General features: G+C 42.0%; 1 protein-coding gene across 2 annotated transcripts in view; it reads right to left on the reverse strand.

Annotated features, from left to right (window-relative positions):
- Positions 1–16,919, reverse strand: part of LMTK2 (lemur tyrosine kinase 2) — an 89,838-nt gene that overhangs the window by 59,716 nt on the left and 13,203 nt on the right. For both annotated transcript variants that reach the window (XM_025863589.2, XM_025863588.2), the window contains exons 2-3: positions 8,016–8,137; positions 4,409–4,553 (exon numbers count right to left, since the gene is read on the reverse strand). In XM_025863589.2, coding sequence (XP_025719374.2) covers positions 4,409–4,553; positions 8,016–8,137 — 267 coding nt within the window. The remainder of the gene's footprint in view (positions 1–4,408; positions 4,554–8,015; positions 8,138–16,919) is intronic.

Below are 16,919 nucleotides of genomic sequence, written 5' to 3' on the forward strand. Positions count from 1 at the left end.
TGACTGTTGAATCACAGATCTGTACCTCTGAAACAAATAATGCAATATATGTTAAGAAAAAAAAAAAAGATAGCAGGAGGGGAAGAATGAAAGGGGGGAAATTGGAGGGGGAGACGAACCATGAGAGACGATGGACTCTAAAAAACAAACTGAGGGTTCTAGAGGGGAGGGGGGGTGGGGGGATGGGCTAGCCTGGTGATGGGTATTAAAGAGGGCACGTTCTGCGTGGAGCACTGGGTGTTATGCACAAAAAACGAATCATGGAACACTACATCAAAAACTAATGATGTGATACATGGTGATTAACATAACAAAAAATTTTTAAAAAATTTAACTCAGGATGGGTTATGGATTTAAATTAATTTAAATGTTAAAGTAAAACCTTAAAAGAGTGTAGGAAGAAAAAGTAGTTAAGCATCATTTTGACCACAGAATAGGAAAGTATTTAAGACATAAAAGGCTCTAACTCTTTAAAAAAAAAAAAAAAGCTCTAACTCTTAAAAAAAATAATAATTTTAAAAATTAAAAAAAAAAAAGGGACACCTGGGTGGCTCAGATGGTTAAGCGTCTGCCTTCGGTTCAGGTCATGATCTCAGTGTCCCGGGATCGAGACCCGGAGAGCCTGCTTCTCCCTCTCCCTCTGTCTGCCACTCCTCCTGCTTGTACACTCTCTCTTCTGACAAATAAATAAATAAAATCTTTAAAAAAATTAAAAATTTAAAAAAATTATAAAAATTACAAAAAAGAGATATTACATTTCTAGCTTAAGGGGCTGTTAAATTTGGCTATATTAAAATCAGGAAACATCAAAAAATTCTTTTTTCGTGTATATTTGACTAATTTTTTTTTAGTGTACATTTTGATTTCTTCATTTTCTGTTTCCATATTTACTAGTTATGTTCTTAGTGGTTACCATGGAGATTACAGTTATCACCCTAAATTTATAATAATCTAATTTGAACTGATACCAACTTAGCTTCAATAGTAATAACATATACCATTTGACACACAAATAGAAGGAACATAAATTAACACAACTCCTTGTGGAGGGTAAGCTGGCAATATCCCCCAAAATTATGTACTCTTTGACTGCTTCTGAAAATTTATTCTACAAATATAGCAGCCCAACATCAATGTGCAAACCAACATATGTACAAGCTTTATTTTTAATAGCATAAGATTAGAAATAAGAGCATAAGATTAGAAACAACCCAAATATCCATCAATAGGTTAAATAAATTGTGCTAAGTCCATACAATTTAAATAGAAACTGTAAGCAGGAATAAACAAGCTCTCTTTATGCATACGGAAAGATCTCTAAGGTACATCTGTAAGTGAAAAAAGCAAGATGCGGAATAATGTATTTACCATGCCCCTATGAGTAAAAAAAGTGTGTTTTGGTAATGGCGGGGGGGGGGGGGAGGGGGGGCGTGGGGGGGGGCACATAAATGCGAATATTTACATCAATAAAGTCCAGAAAGATGTATAAGAAACCAAGAAGAGTAGTTACGGACAGACAGACAGTGGGGGTAGGAGCTGAGGTCAGATTCAAAGATTAGAGGCTTTTCACTCTATATACCTTTGTATGTTTTGGTTTTTCAACTGTATGACTATATTATCTATTCGTAAAATAAAATACATTTTAAAAAGGAAAAAACATGTAGAGTTTCTTCTAGATTTGCTCTTGAATATATGGTATACTTTTCTCACTTAACATATCACAAATACCTTTCCTCCTTTCACAGGACTACATAATACTCCATTGTATGGACTTACCATATTTTAACAAGTTACATACTGACAGACATTTAATCTGATGCTGCAATAAATTCCTTTGTAGATATTTATTTGCATACTGATCTAAATAAACTACTGAGTGTGGAACTGCAGGATCAAGGGTAAATACATCTTACATTTGGATACATAACTGTCAGACTACCCTCAGGGAAGAATGTCTCTATCAATTTACAGTCCCGCTAGCAGGGAGTATCCAAGGGCCTGTTTCCCACACACACTCCTCAACCCATCACCACCTAGCATCCTTTCTTCTCATCTTTGTTTAGCTGTTATCATCTTATGTTTGTATTTTTTTTTAAGATTTTATTTATTTATTTGACAGAGAGAGACACAGCGAGAGAGGGAACACAAGCAGGGGGAGTGGGAGAGGGAGAAGCAGGCTTCCCGCGGAGCAGGGAGCCCGAGGTGGGGCTCGATCCCAGGACCAAGATCATGACCTGAGCCAAAGGCAGACGCTTAACAACTGAGCTACCCCTGTATTTCTTTAATTAATAGCGGAATTCCTATTTTTTATTGGCCATTTGAATTTCTTTTCATGAATTTCTCCTTTCACATCCTTGACTTATTCTTTCCTATTGAAGTGTTCTTCTTCTTATACATTTGTTTGTAACCTTAGTATATATTAATATATAACAGGGTTGGTTTTTTTTTTTCTTAGACATTCTTTGTAGTTTACAAATATTTTTGCTACTTGGTCAAATTTGTTTATGGTGTCTTTTTCCATAAAGAATATTTAATTTTTTGAAACCTATTTGCCAATATTTTCCTTTATGTTTCTGCATTTGGTGTCAAGCTTGGAAAGCCCTCTTCCATCCCAAGATCATAAAAATATTCTGTGACTATTCTATGCAGAGAAATTGGAAAGAATTTCTTCCTATTAAGAAGGAATTTAGAGAAGAGGGCTCGAGAAACACAGAAAGGTGTATGAATGTAATGAGGATGGCTGTCCAGGTCACTACCATTTGGCTGTGCCCATGACTGTGCCCTGGTCCATCCCCACTATGTCTTGGACAGAAGTCATCAGGCTCTTCTCTGTCGTGGCTTCCTGCCCACAGGGAGGGGTCAACACTGTCAGACTCGGGGGAAGCCAACCAGAATGGCTCGCCAAGGGTTTTCTTTCTGGTCTGAGGAAAGAGAAGCTCCTTTCCTCTGGTAGTAAAGCTACAAGGATCTGAACCTGGCGTTGGCAGCAGCTACGCTCCAAGCTGAGGAAAGAAGCTGGCGTGCGGGATTTCAGCCAACACGCAAAGAAGAGAGAAACAAGGAGTGAACGAAAAGCACGATGGTGTCCAAGTTCCCAGCTCCAGTTGCCTCTAAGGTCCTCCTAACCCCTACTCTTCCCATTGCCTGGTTCCAGCGTCAAAAAAAGTCCCCCTTCTGTACATGCTGATCTGAGTTAGGATTCTATTACTTGAAATGAATTCATGAGTGTTAAGACTCCAAAATGGTAAAAGCCCTAGAAAGTCTCTCAGGGCCTCCCTTAAGAATAAAGGAAAGTCTATGATCAAGAAAGCAAAGAGAAGGGACGCCTGGGTGGCTCAGTAGGTTAAGCAGCTGCCTTCGGCTTGGGTCATGATCCCGGGATCTTCGGATCAAGTCCCGCATCGGGCTCCTTGCTCAGCGGGGAGCCTGCTTCTCCCTCTGCCTCCCTCTCTCCCTGCTTGTGCTGTCTCTGTTTCTCTCTGAGAAATAAATAAATAAAATCTTGAAAAATAAAAAGAAAGGAAGAAAGAAAGCGAAGAGAAGAGAAAATATTTCTGTTTAGAGAGAAGTATACCTAGGTTACTTAAGTGATCCCAAGGGAGGGTATATTAGATTCCCATTAAATTTCACTATTTTGGTTGAAGGAAAGGTATTGTTATTTACTAAAATTACAGGTAAATACTACATGTTAGTATTTTAATGCTGCAAAACCTACACATATTAAATATACCTAACTGTACAGATATTTTATAGGAAATATACCAGCTGTGTCACATTTTATCTTCCGTCTTCTTTCGGGCATGCATGCCTACAGCAGTGCAATCAGCTGCTGGGTTTATGCTGCCCTGAACCTACACTGCTGTGTGCGGAACCACGAGAAGGAGGGACGGCACGCAGACAGCACAGCCTTCTCTTGGTAGGCTCAGCAATCCCGGACTCTCCAACTGCCAGTCATATTCTATTTTATAACAATAAATCGATCAACATCTAATCAAACCTCTATCTCAGCATGAAAGTCAATCCAACTAACATATCCAAATAAACAGCCCTCCCCAAACACAGGACAGCCCAGGGAAAGACAGCAGCGTCCTACTCAGCAAGACAAGCAGTGAGTGTCGAGGACTACCCAAGCAAAGGCCAAGAGCTCTGTGTGAGAGTTCCACTTCAGTGAACAGAGGAGACCAGTTTAATCTGATACCAGACTCAGGGTCCAAAAGCAAAGGACTCAGCTTTTGCGGGCATGTACTGGACGAGACTACAATTCAGCTTCCACAGGGAGCAGGAAGAAGAGAAATAAGCAAGCAGACAAGACAGGTAATCCAAGCATTTTATGATTAGCATCAAGGTTCCCACTCTCACCCCTGAGAAATGATTCACAAAAACATGACGCTGGGAGGTAAGGCCTTACCTACAGAAGGCTGGAGCTGGGATGGAGCTGGTAGTGAGATATTTGGTACTGAAAGTGTGAAAACTTCTGCCGGGGACTGAACAGAGGGGGTATCTTCTGCTGGTGGTGTGAAATCTATCTCATCGTCAAAATTATCTTCAAATTCCTAAAATAAAAGAGGAGCAATGTTATATCGGATATAAACCAGTCTGAGAGCAAATATTAAAAACATATGCTAACATCTGAGACATGAGCATTTACTCACTCATCTGAAACACACGGCCTTAAAGTTTTCCCCCAATTTGTACCTACTTAAGCAAAAAGCATATATAATTGTGTTCTCTAATGCCAAACAGCAGAATCATTAAGCTTTAAAATAAATTATACATACTTTATGCAACTTTTTTTTTCAACTGATGGCTTGAAGTTAAATGCAAAATTTTCTAAAATGACCATGGAACTTCACATGGAAATACGCTTCCAGGTTGGAAATTTTAAGTTACTGGAGCTTCAGCTATTCTTTTTTTCTTTACTATTCAATCTCACAAATCTCTCTGCATATTGAATCCAAACAGATCCATTTTATTTTAAAACCATATACCCATTTCTAATTGAAATAGGATTTCAATCAAGATAAGGACAGTTAAAAAACTGGGAAAAGAAGGAAGTCCTGTTTCTCTGGGAAGAGTAACAATGGAAAAATTACTGAACTGGGTAGAAAAATCATCGGTGTCTAAATGAAGGTCAGTCTAAAGCTGTGTAGTATGTATGTACTGTTTTGTTTTGTTTTTTTAAAGATTTTATCCATTTATTTGCCAGAGAGAGAGAGAGAGAGCGAGAGACTGTGAAAGCACAAGCAGGGGGAGCAGCAGAGGGAGAAGCAAACCTCCTGCCGAGCAAGGAGCCCAATGTGGGACTCGATCCCAGGACCCCGGGATCATGACCTGAGCCGAAGGCAGACGCCTAACCGACTGAGCCACCCAGGTGCCCCACACATAAGTACTGCTAACACACAAAGAACGTCTGGTTTTCTGAAGATGGCGACTTTAGAACTGAGGCTGTGCCCGTAAAGCTGCGGGAGTCTTTTCAGTGACTCTGCAGCAGAAAGCTAGCCCGACTCCTGCTGTCATCATTCCAGTGAGCTGTGTCTTCCTTGGTGTCCATGTTAATTTAACATTCATACAGACGATGATCAAGGTCATTCATTCGCTCAGATAACTAATGAGTATTACCCACCAGGCACCGTAACAGAAACTGAGAATAGATCAGTGAACAAGACTGTTTTCCATTCCTCTACAGAATACCCTTCTTTTAATTTTCCTTTTCTACCTCATCCCCTGGCTGCACCCCATAACCCCTATGAGAGAAAAACCAGAAGTTGTAAGGGTAGATTTCTCTGAGATAATATGTAAGTTCTCACATGCATGTGGGAGAACATTACCCTCATATGTCACCTATGTTGTCAAACGCATTAGGACATTTATTGCTATTTGTAACAGGGGAGGGGGTAGGACAAACAAGGTACCATAACTTCAATCCATGAAGCACCTCTGAATGGAAGAGCTTTACTCAATTCCCCTTTGGACATTCGTAAAGCTACTCTCATTAAAAAAGACTTGGGGTGTCTGGGTGGCACAGTCGGTTAAGCATCCGACTCTTGGTTTCAGCTCAGGTCTGATCTTGGGGTTATGAGATCAAGCCCTGTGTTGGGCTACATGCCGAGCATGGAGTTTGCTTGGGTTTCTCTCTCTCTCTCTTCCTTTGCCCCTCCCACCCGCTCTCTCACTCCATCTCCCTCTCTCTCTAAAATAAATAAATCTTAAAAAAAAAAAAAAGACTTTATCCATCACTTCTACCTTAAAAACAATGCCACTCAAAACTCTGGCAGCAGCATGATATACCATTAGGCAGCCAATGACTCTATAAAGATTCAGAGGAGTAAAACAGCAAAATAATAAACTTGGAGCTAGAGAGAAGACTGGGTCACTTTTCTAGTTATGCCAGGGGCTGCCCAGATACACTCTGGCAAGTTGCTTCCTCTGCCCGGCAGCAGCTTCCTGGTCTGTAACACGACTTCCAAGGGACAGAGTCTCTAACACCACACAGTTCTAAATCTAAAGGAATGGACACTCGCCTTCAGTCATGGTTTACACAGCTGGAGAGGATCCTCTATGCAGTGTGGTCCCAGGGCCACCTGTACCAGAACCACCTTGGTAAGCTCGACAGAAACACTGAGTCTCAGAATCTACATCACAACAAACTCCCTGGGTCAATACTGAGACCCAGTTGGGTCAGAACAATCTAAGGCAAGAATGCAGTATCACGACACATGAGAGCCTGGATTTCAGTTTCAGCACTGATCACTTTATCTTTGTCCTCAAAAGACAACGTGTCTGTACACAGTCCCTCAGCAAGACTGAGGGTCAAGGGACAGAGATACTGTGCCTCCATGCAGTCACAGAAGTGTCTGTAGTGATTCTAGGGCCTGGGGCCTGAAGTTGTGAATAAAATCCTACAGTTGTTTGAAGTAGAATCTTCTAAGGAATATGGCCTGTGCTAGTAAGTCTTTTCCTCCAGCCTCCCTCTGCTCTCATCTTTCCATCAAGCCAAAAGGACAATACATCTCCTTATCTCTCGGAGCTGCTGTCAGATTCAAGGTAAAGAAAACACAGAAACAGGTGTGAGGTCTACCAAGAAGGTTCATGTGTCCAGTAAAAAGAGGGTTGTAGCTAGAAGACAGTTTTTTACCCCAATTTGAACCAGTGGCCCTCAGGGCCCCCAGGACAGCCCCCAGGACAACGGGCAGGGCTGGACATTAAGGATCATTTTATCTGCATACATTCCTTCTTTTTCAAGTATTCCTCTTTAACAAGTATTGGCTGAGCTCTAGTGCACACCAGCAGGCATGTGGTAAGTTCTAGAGCAGGATATCCCACTTGGTTTCCAGCAGATTCCACCCATCTGCAGCTAAAACAGCCCCTCTACAGTACTCCCCGCCAGCCCCGACCCCCACCAGACTTTACAAGTGGTACCATTCTTTCTCCCCATCAGAGAACTCAAGGGTTCAGGTAAAATGAAAGATGTTCTTTCCCATACACAAAACACACTGGGGGATCCCTTGGTCTTGATAATCTTAACAACCACAATGCACCAGGATATAAAAGTTGAAGGGAAAAAAAGAAAAAAAATCAGCCTGCTCTTCCTTACAGGCCTTAGAGCAAGTGAATTCAATCACGCTTTATTCCTCATTTAGCGAAAATTATAACAGGCAAGTGGTTATTGTGAACAATGCTCTACAGCCAGGTCAGCAAACTACAGCTGGTGGGCCAAATCCAAATCACCTGTTTTTGTAAATAAAGTTTTACTGGCACACAGCCACAACCATGTGGTTTCATGTCTCATGCCCATGTTGAGGCATCGCTACAACGGCAGATCAAAGCCGCGTGGCCATGACAGAGACCATCCAGCCCCCAGGATCGCCCATTCACAATGGCAGAATATATTTACTATCTGGCCCTTACAGAAAAATGCTGCCCACCCCTGCTCCCAAGTGACTGTGATACGCAGCCCATCTACTGATAAATGTATCAGAGGATGATTTCTAAGTGTTCCCACCATCTGTGCTCACCTTGAAGTCTATTTCCGGGTCCTTACAGCAGGATACACAGTTTGCAATTAACACTATTAATACCAGTAAACTGCACACAGACAGGATCACAAAAGATGAGACTTCTGCAGCAGGTGCCTCCCCTGGAAAGAGAAAGAACTATTAACATATAAAGAATATTAACAACACAGACATTCCAAAATCAACTTTAACACGCAAATCAAATCAATAGATTCCCCACCCAAAAATTAAGAAAATAATGCCTAGACGCTCAAGAGAAAGTAGATGACCAATCCAGGATAAGAAGTCAGGGTTTTAAAAAAAAAAAACTTTGAACACGGAAACAATCTTCAATTTACAGAGGTGCTGCAGGGACACCCTGAGCACCCCCATACACCCTTCACCAGGCTTCCAAATCTTATGTCCCCACAGCTAAGTGATCAAAACTAAGACCACAAAACGGCAGTACGACACGACAAACTGAACTTGCAACTTGACTCAGGTTTCCCCCAGTCTTCCCACATCCCTTTTCTTTTCCGGGATCCAACCCAGGCTACCAGTGCCGAACTTACTCCTCTCATCCCTCTGACTCCTCCAGGCCCTGACCTTCCTCAGTCTCCCCTCGAGTGTTGTCACTTGGACACTTTTGAAGAGTGCTGGTCAGCATTTTGTGGAATGTTCCTCAGTTTGGGTTGCCTGATGTTTTCTGCCGGATGACTGGACTGAGGCTACGGATGGGTACAAAGAATCTAGAATACCAGAGCCAACTACTCTTCTCGTCACATCACGTCAGGAGACACAACTTACTCCCGGGGACGTGAACCCCCACCTCTTGGCCCAGGTGTCACCACTGGGAAGTTACCACTTTTCCCCTTCATGTATTCCTTAAAAGTGGGTGACAAAGTCCAGGCACGCTGGCTGTGTGCCAGTAAAATGTTTATTTACAAAAACAGGTGGTTTGGATTTGGCCCACCAGCTGTAGTTTGCTGACCTGGCTGTAGAGCATTGTTCACAATAACCAACTTGCCTGTTTTAATTTTCGCTGAGGAATAAAGCGTGATTGAATTCACTTGATTTAAGCTGCACTCCTTGGAAGAATACTATAGAATTTGTAGACATATGTTAAAACTGCCACAGTAATTCATATTTGGGAGACACTCTGGGGCTGTGCAAATACCCTGTGTCTGCCTAAAGTTTGACACACTTATTTTCACATTTGTCTCCTCGCTTTACCTGCAGTAATTGCCACTATGACGTTCTAATGGTGATCTTCTATTCCCTCATTCCTTCTACACTTATTACCTGGAATTCTTCCATAAGGAAGATTTGTCCCTTCTCCCTCAATTATTTATCTGGTCATTTATTTAGTTATGGACTCACAGACATTTTATATTTTTTGGGTTATAATCCATTATTAAAATTATTTTGTAGCTCAAATTGTTCCAGCTTTGGCCGCTGGCAGCTCTTTCAAGTTGACTACTGGGTCTTTTGGACATACCCCACCTTTCCCTTTCTCCAACACTGTCTCATTTTCTGGCACTACCAGAAGCTCCAGGCTTTTCTTCTATCTTCCCCACTCCAGCTTTTAGAACCAGCCACCTCCTCAAGGAGCCTCAGTCATAATAAGCAGCCTTCTACACCTATGTTTCGAATAGGAGTGAGGAGACTCTAGCTAGAATGATTTTCACATTTTTAAAGGGGTGTTTTTCAAAACAAAACAAAATGCAACTTTACTTTCAGCAAAGAGTTATTTGGAAAACATCTTTTTCAACTAGGGCTATTCTGAAGCTTTTCTTCGTTAGGGTGAATTGTTCTGTCTCACCTAGTGGTGTCTAAGAAATAAACTACCCCCACCCTGCCTGCTTTTTTGAGATGTAATTGACATATACTTGTAAGCTCAACGTTCCAGTGCACCAAGGGGAAGCATGGAGACAAGTTAAAGAACGATGTCACCATTTTCCTGAAGTGAAACTACACTACCCGAAGAAAGTAAGAACTAACCCAAACTCCTATGTGAGCAAAACACATTCGGTTTGGTCTTGTTTAAGATTTATTTATTTTTTGAGAGACAGAAAAAGAATCTCAAGCAGACTCCAACTGAGCATGGAGCCCGATACAGGGGTCGATCTCACGACCCTGAGATCAAAACCTGAGCTGAAACCAAGAGTCCAATGCTCAACCAACTGTGCCAGGCAGGTGCCCTGCAAATGCGTTCTTGAATAAGAAATGACCTTAGTGAAGAGCAGAGAAGTCTAAAATCAACAGCAAACAGGACTAAATTCCTTTCCAATAACAAGAGGTCGCTCTGGGAAAGGACAATGCTGAAACCCGTGCTGCTACAAGTGGGGCTCAGGCTGGCTGAAGCCTTGCTCAAGTCTGCACTTAAAAAAATGAGAGTTAACCAAGGGTTGTTAAGAAATCTGCAAGTTTCAGGGGCGCCTGGGTGGCTCAGTCAGTTAAGAGTCTCTTGATTTCAGCTCAGGTCATGATCTCAGGGTCGTGAGATAGAGCCCTGCATTGGGCTCCAAACTCAGCGGGGAGTCCGCTAGAGATTTTTTTCTTTCCCTCTCCCTTCGCACCTCCCTCCACTCGCACATACTCTCTCTCTCTACAATAAATAAAATCTTAAAAAAAAAAAATTTCAAGTTCTAAACCAATAAAATCTAAAACAGAGGAAAATCCATACATTGAACAAAGAAAATAACTTGGTGATTCCTCTCAAAGTCAGCTGTACCTGAGAGCAAGGACTCCCCAAGCAGACACCCGTGTGCACATGGAAAGCCAAGTGCGGAGCAGAGAGCCACTGAGAGCCACCTCTCTGTGAACAGAGGCACTTCTCTTTCTCCTGGCAGCTACCTGTTCTCTCATCCTGCAGGGCCTCTGCTTCCCACTGGTATTTATTCTGACAACTTTGTTTCCCTGCCTTGACTCATATAATAATGATTAAATAGGACTCCTGAGGCTTAGGTAGCAAAGCACTTTTCATATACACTATATTTTATTGATTTTTAAGATGCAGTTTTGTCCAACATCACTTTAACATTCCTAAAAGTCAGGGGCATCTTATGCTCCAAAGAAAGCTGTTTACTCTGGCAGCATTTCTTCTTTCTTAATGGCACAAAAATAAGGGTGTGTCATAATCAATCTTATTTGAGATCCGACAAATACAGTATTACTCCATTCGACGGTCACAACACCTCCGAGAGAATCTGACCAGGTCCACATCACAGACGAGGACAATGATAAGCCCAAACACACAGAGTGGGGAAGTGGCAGGGCCAGACTCTGGATTCAGGGTGCTGAGAATAAATCCCCCTCACTTCCCTTGATACCACATGGTTTTGCCTCAAGGAGGTTAACTTTTAATTCTTAAAAACAGCCTAACCTAAGTCCTTTGAACCAAAGTCCACTGTTGTTAATTAAAAGTTCATACTTTTGGGGCTCTCCTCCAAACTCCACAAAGTGTTAAATTACCTTTTCCTCTCTTTTCACCCATAATTTTTTATCATCATATACTATCTATTTATTGTAAAATGTGATGAGCACTGCCTGAAGGCCAGCTCAATTACCTGGTTCATAAAACTGTCTTCTGTGAGTCATTAGGTAGGCAGGGAAAGTCAGACTTGTGTTAAAAAATAACTATTTATGAGGCGTTCTGCCCTACCTTGATAACATACTTATTTCTGTTAAGACACCAAGGGGCACCTGCTCTCCCATACTCAAGATTTCTTTTGTGTAGGTGAGGTCTACCAATCCTCCGTGCCCCCCAGTGCCACTGAAAGGCCTCTACAAATTACCACCTAAGAAGAAATTCACCAGGTAGGTTCAAGAGGAAATTTTTACAGCTGTACCACTTTTAAAGAGTATTTTATTTACTGTATTTTTCTTTTGATCAGTCCAAAGCACTGTGCTTTAAAAAATTCAGCATACCAATGAAGGAAAAACTTCCATAAAATGAAGACTCAAACCCACCTACGAATAAGCTGGAAGGTGAGATGGGTTTGTACAAACCACAGAGAGGAAGCAAATTCCAGATGTGAGGAATGACAACTAAAATCCCCACGCCCCAGCAGTTCAAACTACAAACTACAAACCCCTGGAAGGTTCCTGATTACAACAGTTAGGAAACTATGACGAAAGGCAGCTTTCCTTCAACATTCTCAGCCTACAGCATTCAGAAATGCATAAAGTGAACCAATCACCCACTAAAGAAAAGCATCAATGACCACAGGAGTGTCTCCACTCTCCTAGGCAGCTTTAAGGATTACAAACCGAGAACAAGGGTAATTAGAGGTTTGGAGTAGTTAGTATGCTTCCCCAAGACACTGATTAAAAAATACTTGGCATCTCTAAAGCCCATTCTGTAAGTTTTCATTTTACAGTTTTCAAACCATTTTACTAGACATCTAGCACTTGATTTAATAAGCAGAAAACTTGAGAAACCCTAAGAGGCGGGTACATATTATCTGTTTTATAGACGGGTAATTTACAGAACACAATTTCACGGCAATGACTCAGAGTAAGTCAGGAGTACTACCTGATTATTTTATAAATCCATGCCTAGAACCTCTATCAGAACTCAAATACCTATGTAATTAACTAAAGAGTTACTTGTGAATCCATTTTTGGATTAAATAAAATTTTCTTAAGGTCCACAGATAAAAACAAGTGATGGTATGTGCAAGCCCATTAGGGACTGAAAATGCTGATATTCTAATTTTGTTATTCCTTCCTCAGTCACTAGCTGATACACTTTTATAGAGAAATTTCCTCATACTTACCGTTTGGTTATCTAGTGGTAAATTTCAAACCCTCTAATCCCCCGATTTGTTCCTTTGGCCACCACTCCCCATCCTGAAGCTATTTAGGGGCCACTAAGAGTCACTTCATTAGCATAAATTCAAGTGTGGTTGAAAGGGCCTTGTTTTTAATAACAAGAGATGCTATCACCTCATCACTTGGGAAATTCCAAGGGTTTTAAGAGTTCTGTGCCGGGAAAGGGGACAAAGACCAAATATATATTTCCTATTATATCACAGATATGCATATACCTTGGAACAGGGATCAGGAGACTCTATGACCTGCCTACTGTTGGTTTGGGTATGGCCTACAACCTAAGAATGGTGTTTACATTTTTAAACAGTTTAAAAAAAACAAAAACAGGAGAATATTTCCTGAATGTGACATTTATATCAAGTTAATAATGCAAAAAGAGACAACCAGACATTATGTGCCTCCCGAAAGAAAAACACCACCACCTACTAAACAGTAGCCTGAAAGCAAACAACAATAACAAAATACCAAGCCTGTATCTGACAAACCCTCTAGATCTAAATGCCAATTCATAGGAAATAAAGAGAATTGTGGAACATATCAAATACCACCACAAGAATGTGATCAGCAATGCAGAGGCTACGAGGAACACTAAGGAGAAAGACCTGCATTATGAGAGATGGAGAAGAGACTGAAAGAGATTTGAAAAGACATACTGACCAACTGCAATGTATGGGTATCATCTGAATCATAATGCAAACTCAAAATGATGACATCTGAGACAACTAGAGATCTGAACACTGCTAATTGACCATATTAAGGAAGTATGACTCATTGCTCCTAGGAGTGCTAATAACGTGATTATGTTTTTAAAAAGTAGTTCTTACCTTTTTACAGATAGTGACCTATTTAAAAATGTCTGGAATTTGCTTCAAACAAACAGTATGGAGGCAGTGAAAGTGATGGGGGTAGCCTGAAAAAGGAAGGCCACGAGCTCACAAAAGCTGAGTGAAAGCCACAGGGGAGGCCAGAATAGCCATGTCTGTCTGGTCTTGCACAAATTTGTATGTTTGAAGTTTTCCCTTCTGAGAGCTGTGTGGAAGGATGCCCTCGGGGCCTTTCTCCCGCCTTCTGGGAGAGGCCCATCCTCTCCCTGCAGCCCCTCTCCTGGTCTTCCCTCTGGATCTGTCTCCACATCCAAATTTCCCGTTTTTATAAAGATACAGTCATGTTGAATTAGGGCCTAAAGACCTAATTTTAACTTGATTACCTTGGTAAAGACCCCATCTCCAAATAGGGTCACACTCTGAGGTCACAGGGGTTAGGAATTCAACATATGAATTTGGGGGAGCAGGGATACAGTCCAAACCATCTCTATGATATATGTTTAAAAGAAAACAAGAAAAAACAAAAACAAACAGATCAGAATAGTACGTACACAATGCTACCCCCCGGCCAACAGCGGCCACCAACAGGGAGGGAAACCAGGTGGCTGGGGGACGAGGAGGGGCCGTTATATCCTTGTATAGTTCTTGCATTGTGTCCTGGGGCTTCCCACCGTCTTTAGCCTTATGCCCACACTCCATAATAAGCCCCAGCGCCCATCGTCGTCAGCTCCCGTTTGCCCTCCGCCCCAGGCTCTCTCATCACTCCTGCCTCTACTGCACCTAGTTTCATCTACCATGAACTACTCTCAGTCCTTCCAGGCAGGTCCTCTGCCCCTTCAGAGTCTGCAAGTTTACTTCCCCTACCAGGAACCTCCCCCACTGACACAACCCCTCTACTAATTCATCCTCACCACTCAGATCTCAACTTGGAAAGCGTCCCCGAGGTTCCACAGGTTAGAGTCCCTGCCTCTGGAGCCCCCATGCACCTGTATTGCCCACCCAAGGGTTTATCACACTGTGTATTCTACGAGCCCAAATGTCCTCCCCACAAGACTGCAAGCTAGATGAGGTCAGTGACCAGGTCTGTATACTCCAGCAATGACTCCAGGCCCCAGGACAGAGCCTGGCATTCAGTCAGAAGGGGGGAGGGGATGGAGTCAGAGAGACAGCAACTAAGGGGCTTGAGAAGGGAGGGAAGATAAGCAAGAGAGAGAGAGAGAGAGAGAAATCCATTAATCATCTACTGGTTACCAGAAGAAACTTACGTTTCCAGGGTCAAAAAAGATGATAAAAGTAGCATTCCTTCAATGATTTTATGCTCTTATTTGGCAAAGATTTTCCTCCCATTACTAATCACACCGCAAAAGACACTGTATTGGGGTGGTTCTGACCCTTCCCACTATTAATAGTTTACCATTTATTCCCTAGGTCACAGAGAACTTCCACATTCTTTATTTACCCATTTTGCAATTCATGTTTAGTAGCATAACTATTCAGTTGTTTTCTTCCAAAGTAGATTTCCCCCAACTTATGTTCTCCTGTGATAACGAGTAGTTTATTCACACCTGTGTTCTCCACACAGCTGCATTTCACTGGAAGCTGTCAGAGCAGGTTCGCTCTGCCTGCAAGGGAGGAATGCAAAGGTGCCCTCTCCTCTGCAAGAGCCCACGGGAGGGGTTGGACTGAGGGGAAAGCCCAGTGCATGAGGGGGCTCCACTGGGACACTGGTAAGAGGAGGAAAAAAAAAAAAGGAATCTTAACAGATGCCTTCTAAGATGTGACTTTGAATTTGCTTTAGTCTGAACACTGTGTACGCATCTGCTCAGGCCACCCTAACCGTTCCCACACACCGGTGCTTAAACAACAGAAATCCAATGTCTCACAGTTCTGGAGGCTGGATATCCAACATCAAGGTGTGGCAGGGTTGGTCCCTTTTGAGGCCTTTCTCCTTGGCTTGCAGAGGACAGCTGTGTTCTCACTGTGTCTTCCCGTGGTCTTTCTGCACATCCCTGATATCTCTTTGTATGTTCAAATTTCCTCTTCTCATAAGGACGCCAGTCATACTGGATTGGCAACTAAGGACCTAATGGCCTCGTTTTAACATAGTCACTTCTTTAAAGACCTCATCTCCAAATACCATCACCTTCTGAGGGACTGGGGGGGGGCGGTTGGAGAGGGACTCAGATAGGTCCATAACGCTGCACATTCAATAATTCAGGGACACTGCCCCCCCCCCCCCGCCTCGGTAGGGGATCCATCTTGGGCAGCACCCAGGACAAGTATATGCTGCCCTCCTCTCTGGCTTCCCAGGATGCAGAAGGTTGGGAATGGAAAGGACCAGTAAGGCAAGTGTCAGAGGCGGATGTCACCCTCCCATGTTCTCTCTTCTCTGCCCTCTGGCCTCTGGCAATTCACATGAGAGATTTATGTGTCTACTTAATAATTAAAACCGGTGGCCACTGGGCTGATTAGACAAAGGGAACTTAGTACAACTCAGGGAAGCTAGGGACCAGAGATCTTCCAAACTGGTCCTGACATAAAGTCCGATTCTAAATACCAAGTTTTGGCTTTTTTTTTCTCTTTTTTTCTGTAAGGGTGGGAGGACTAATAATTGGACATTTTCCAATTATTAAAAAAAAAAATTGGACATTTTCCAATATCCTGACAAGTAGCTTCACATCCTGGAGACCTAGTAAGATGAATCACCATCATACTACTTGGGGAAAAAAATTTAGACAATTACTACAGATCATGCATTTCTACTTAAGACCTCGAAATTACAAATCCATCTATCATAAAGCTTTCCTGTACACAGAATCTTAAGTCACTAAATGTTTTCCTTCCCTCTTAGTGTAACAATACATCTATTTATAATAACATTAAATAATCTAGAACGTTCCTAATGTATTCTAATATTAGAAAGAGAAAATGAAGCATAGCACTAAATATGCCCAACCACAAGAACAATAAATAGTGCATTGATGATCTAGTTGATGAATCAGAGATTCCACAAAGATCCCTAAGCCAGAATATCAACAGCCTAGAAAAACAAACCACATTGTGTGCTAATCAGACAGTGTTCTTTTTGCTCAAAAATGACTTTCAAGGTCAGCCAACCCAACTGTTCTCTCATACTTGCGGAAAGGTTATATAATTTGAGTGCTGACTGAATACCTGTGAATGAGATCATATATAAAGCTACTGCTTCTCTCAGCCTATTCCATCGAACTGTTATTGAAGGTTCACTTCACTCCAATTTAAAAAA

This window comes from Callorhinus ursinus, unplaced genomic scaffold (genome assembly GCF_003265705.2).
Source record: "Callorhinus ursinus isolate GAN/ISIS: 27379988/994484 unplaced genomic scaffold, GSC_fseal_2.0 scaffold70, whole genome shotgun sequence".
Classification (NCBI taxonomy): domain Eukaryota; kingdom Metazoa; phylum Chordata; class Mammalia; order Carnivora; family Otariidae; genus Callorhinus; species Callorhinus ursinus.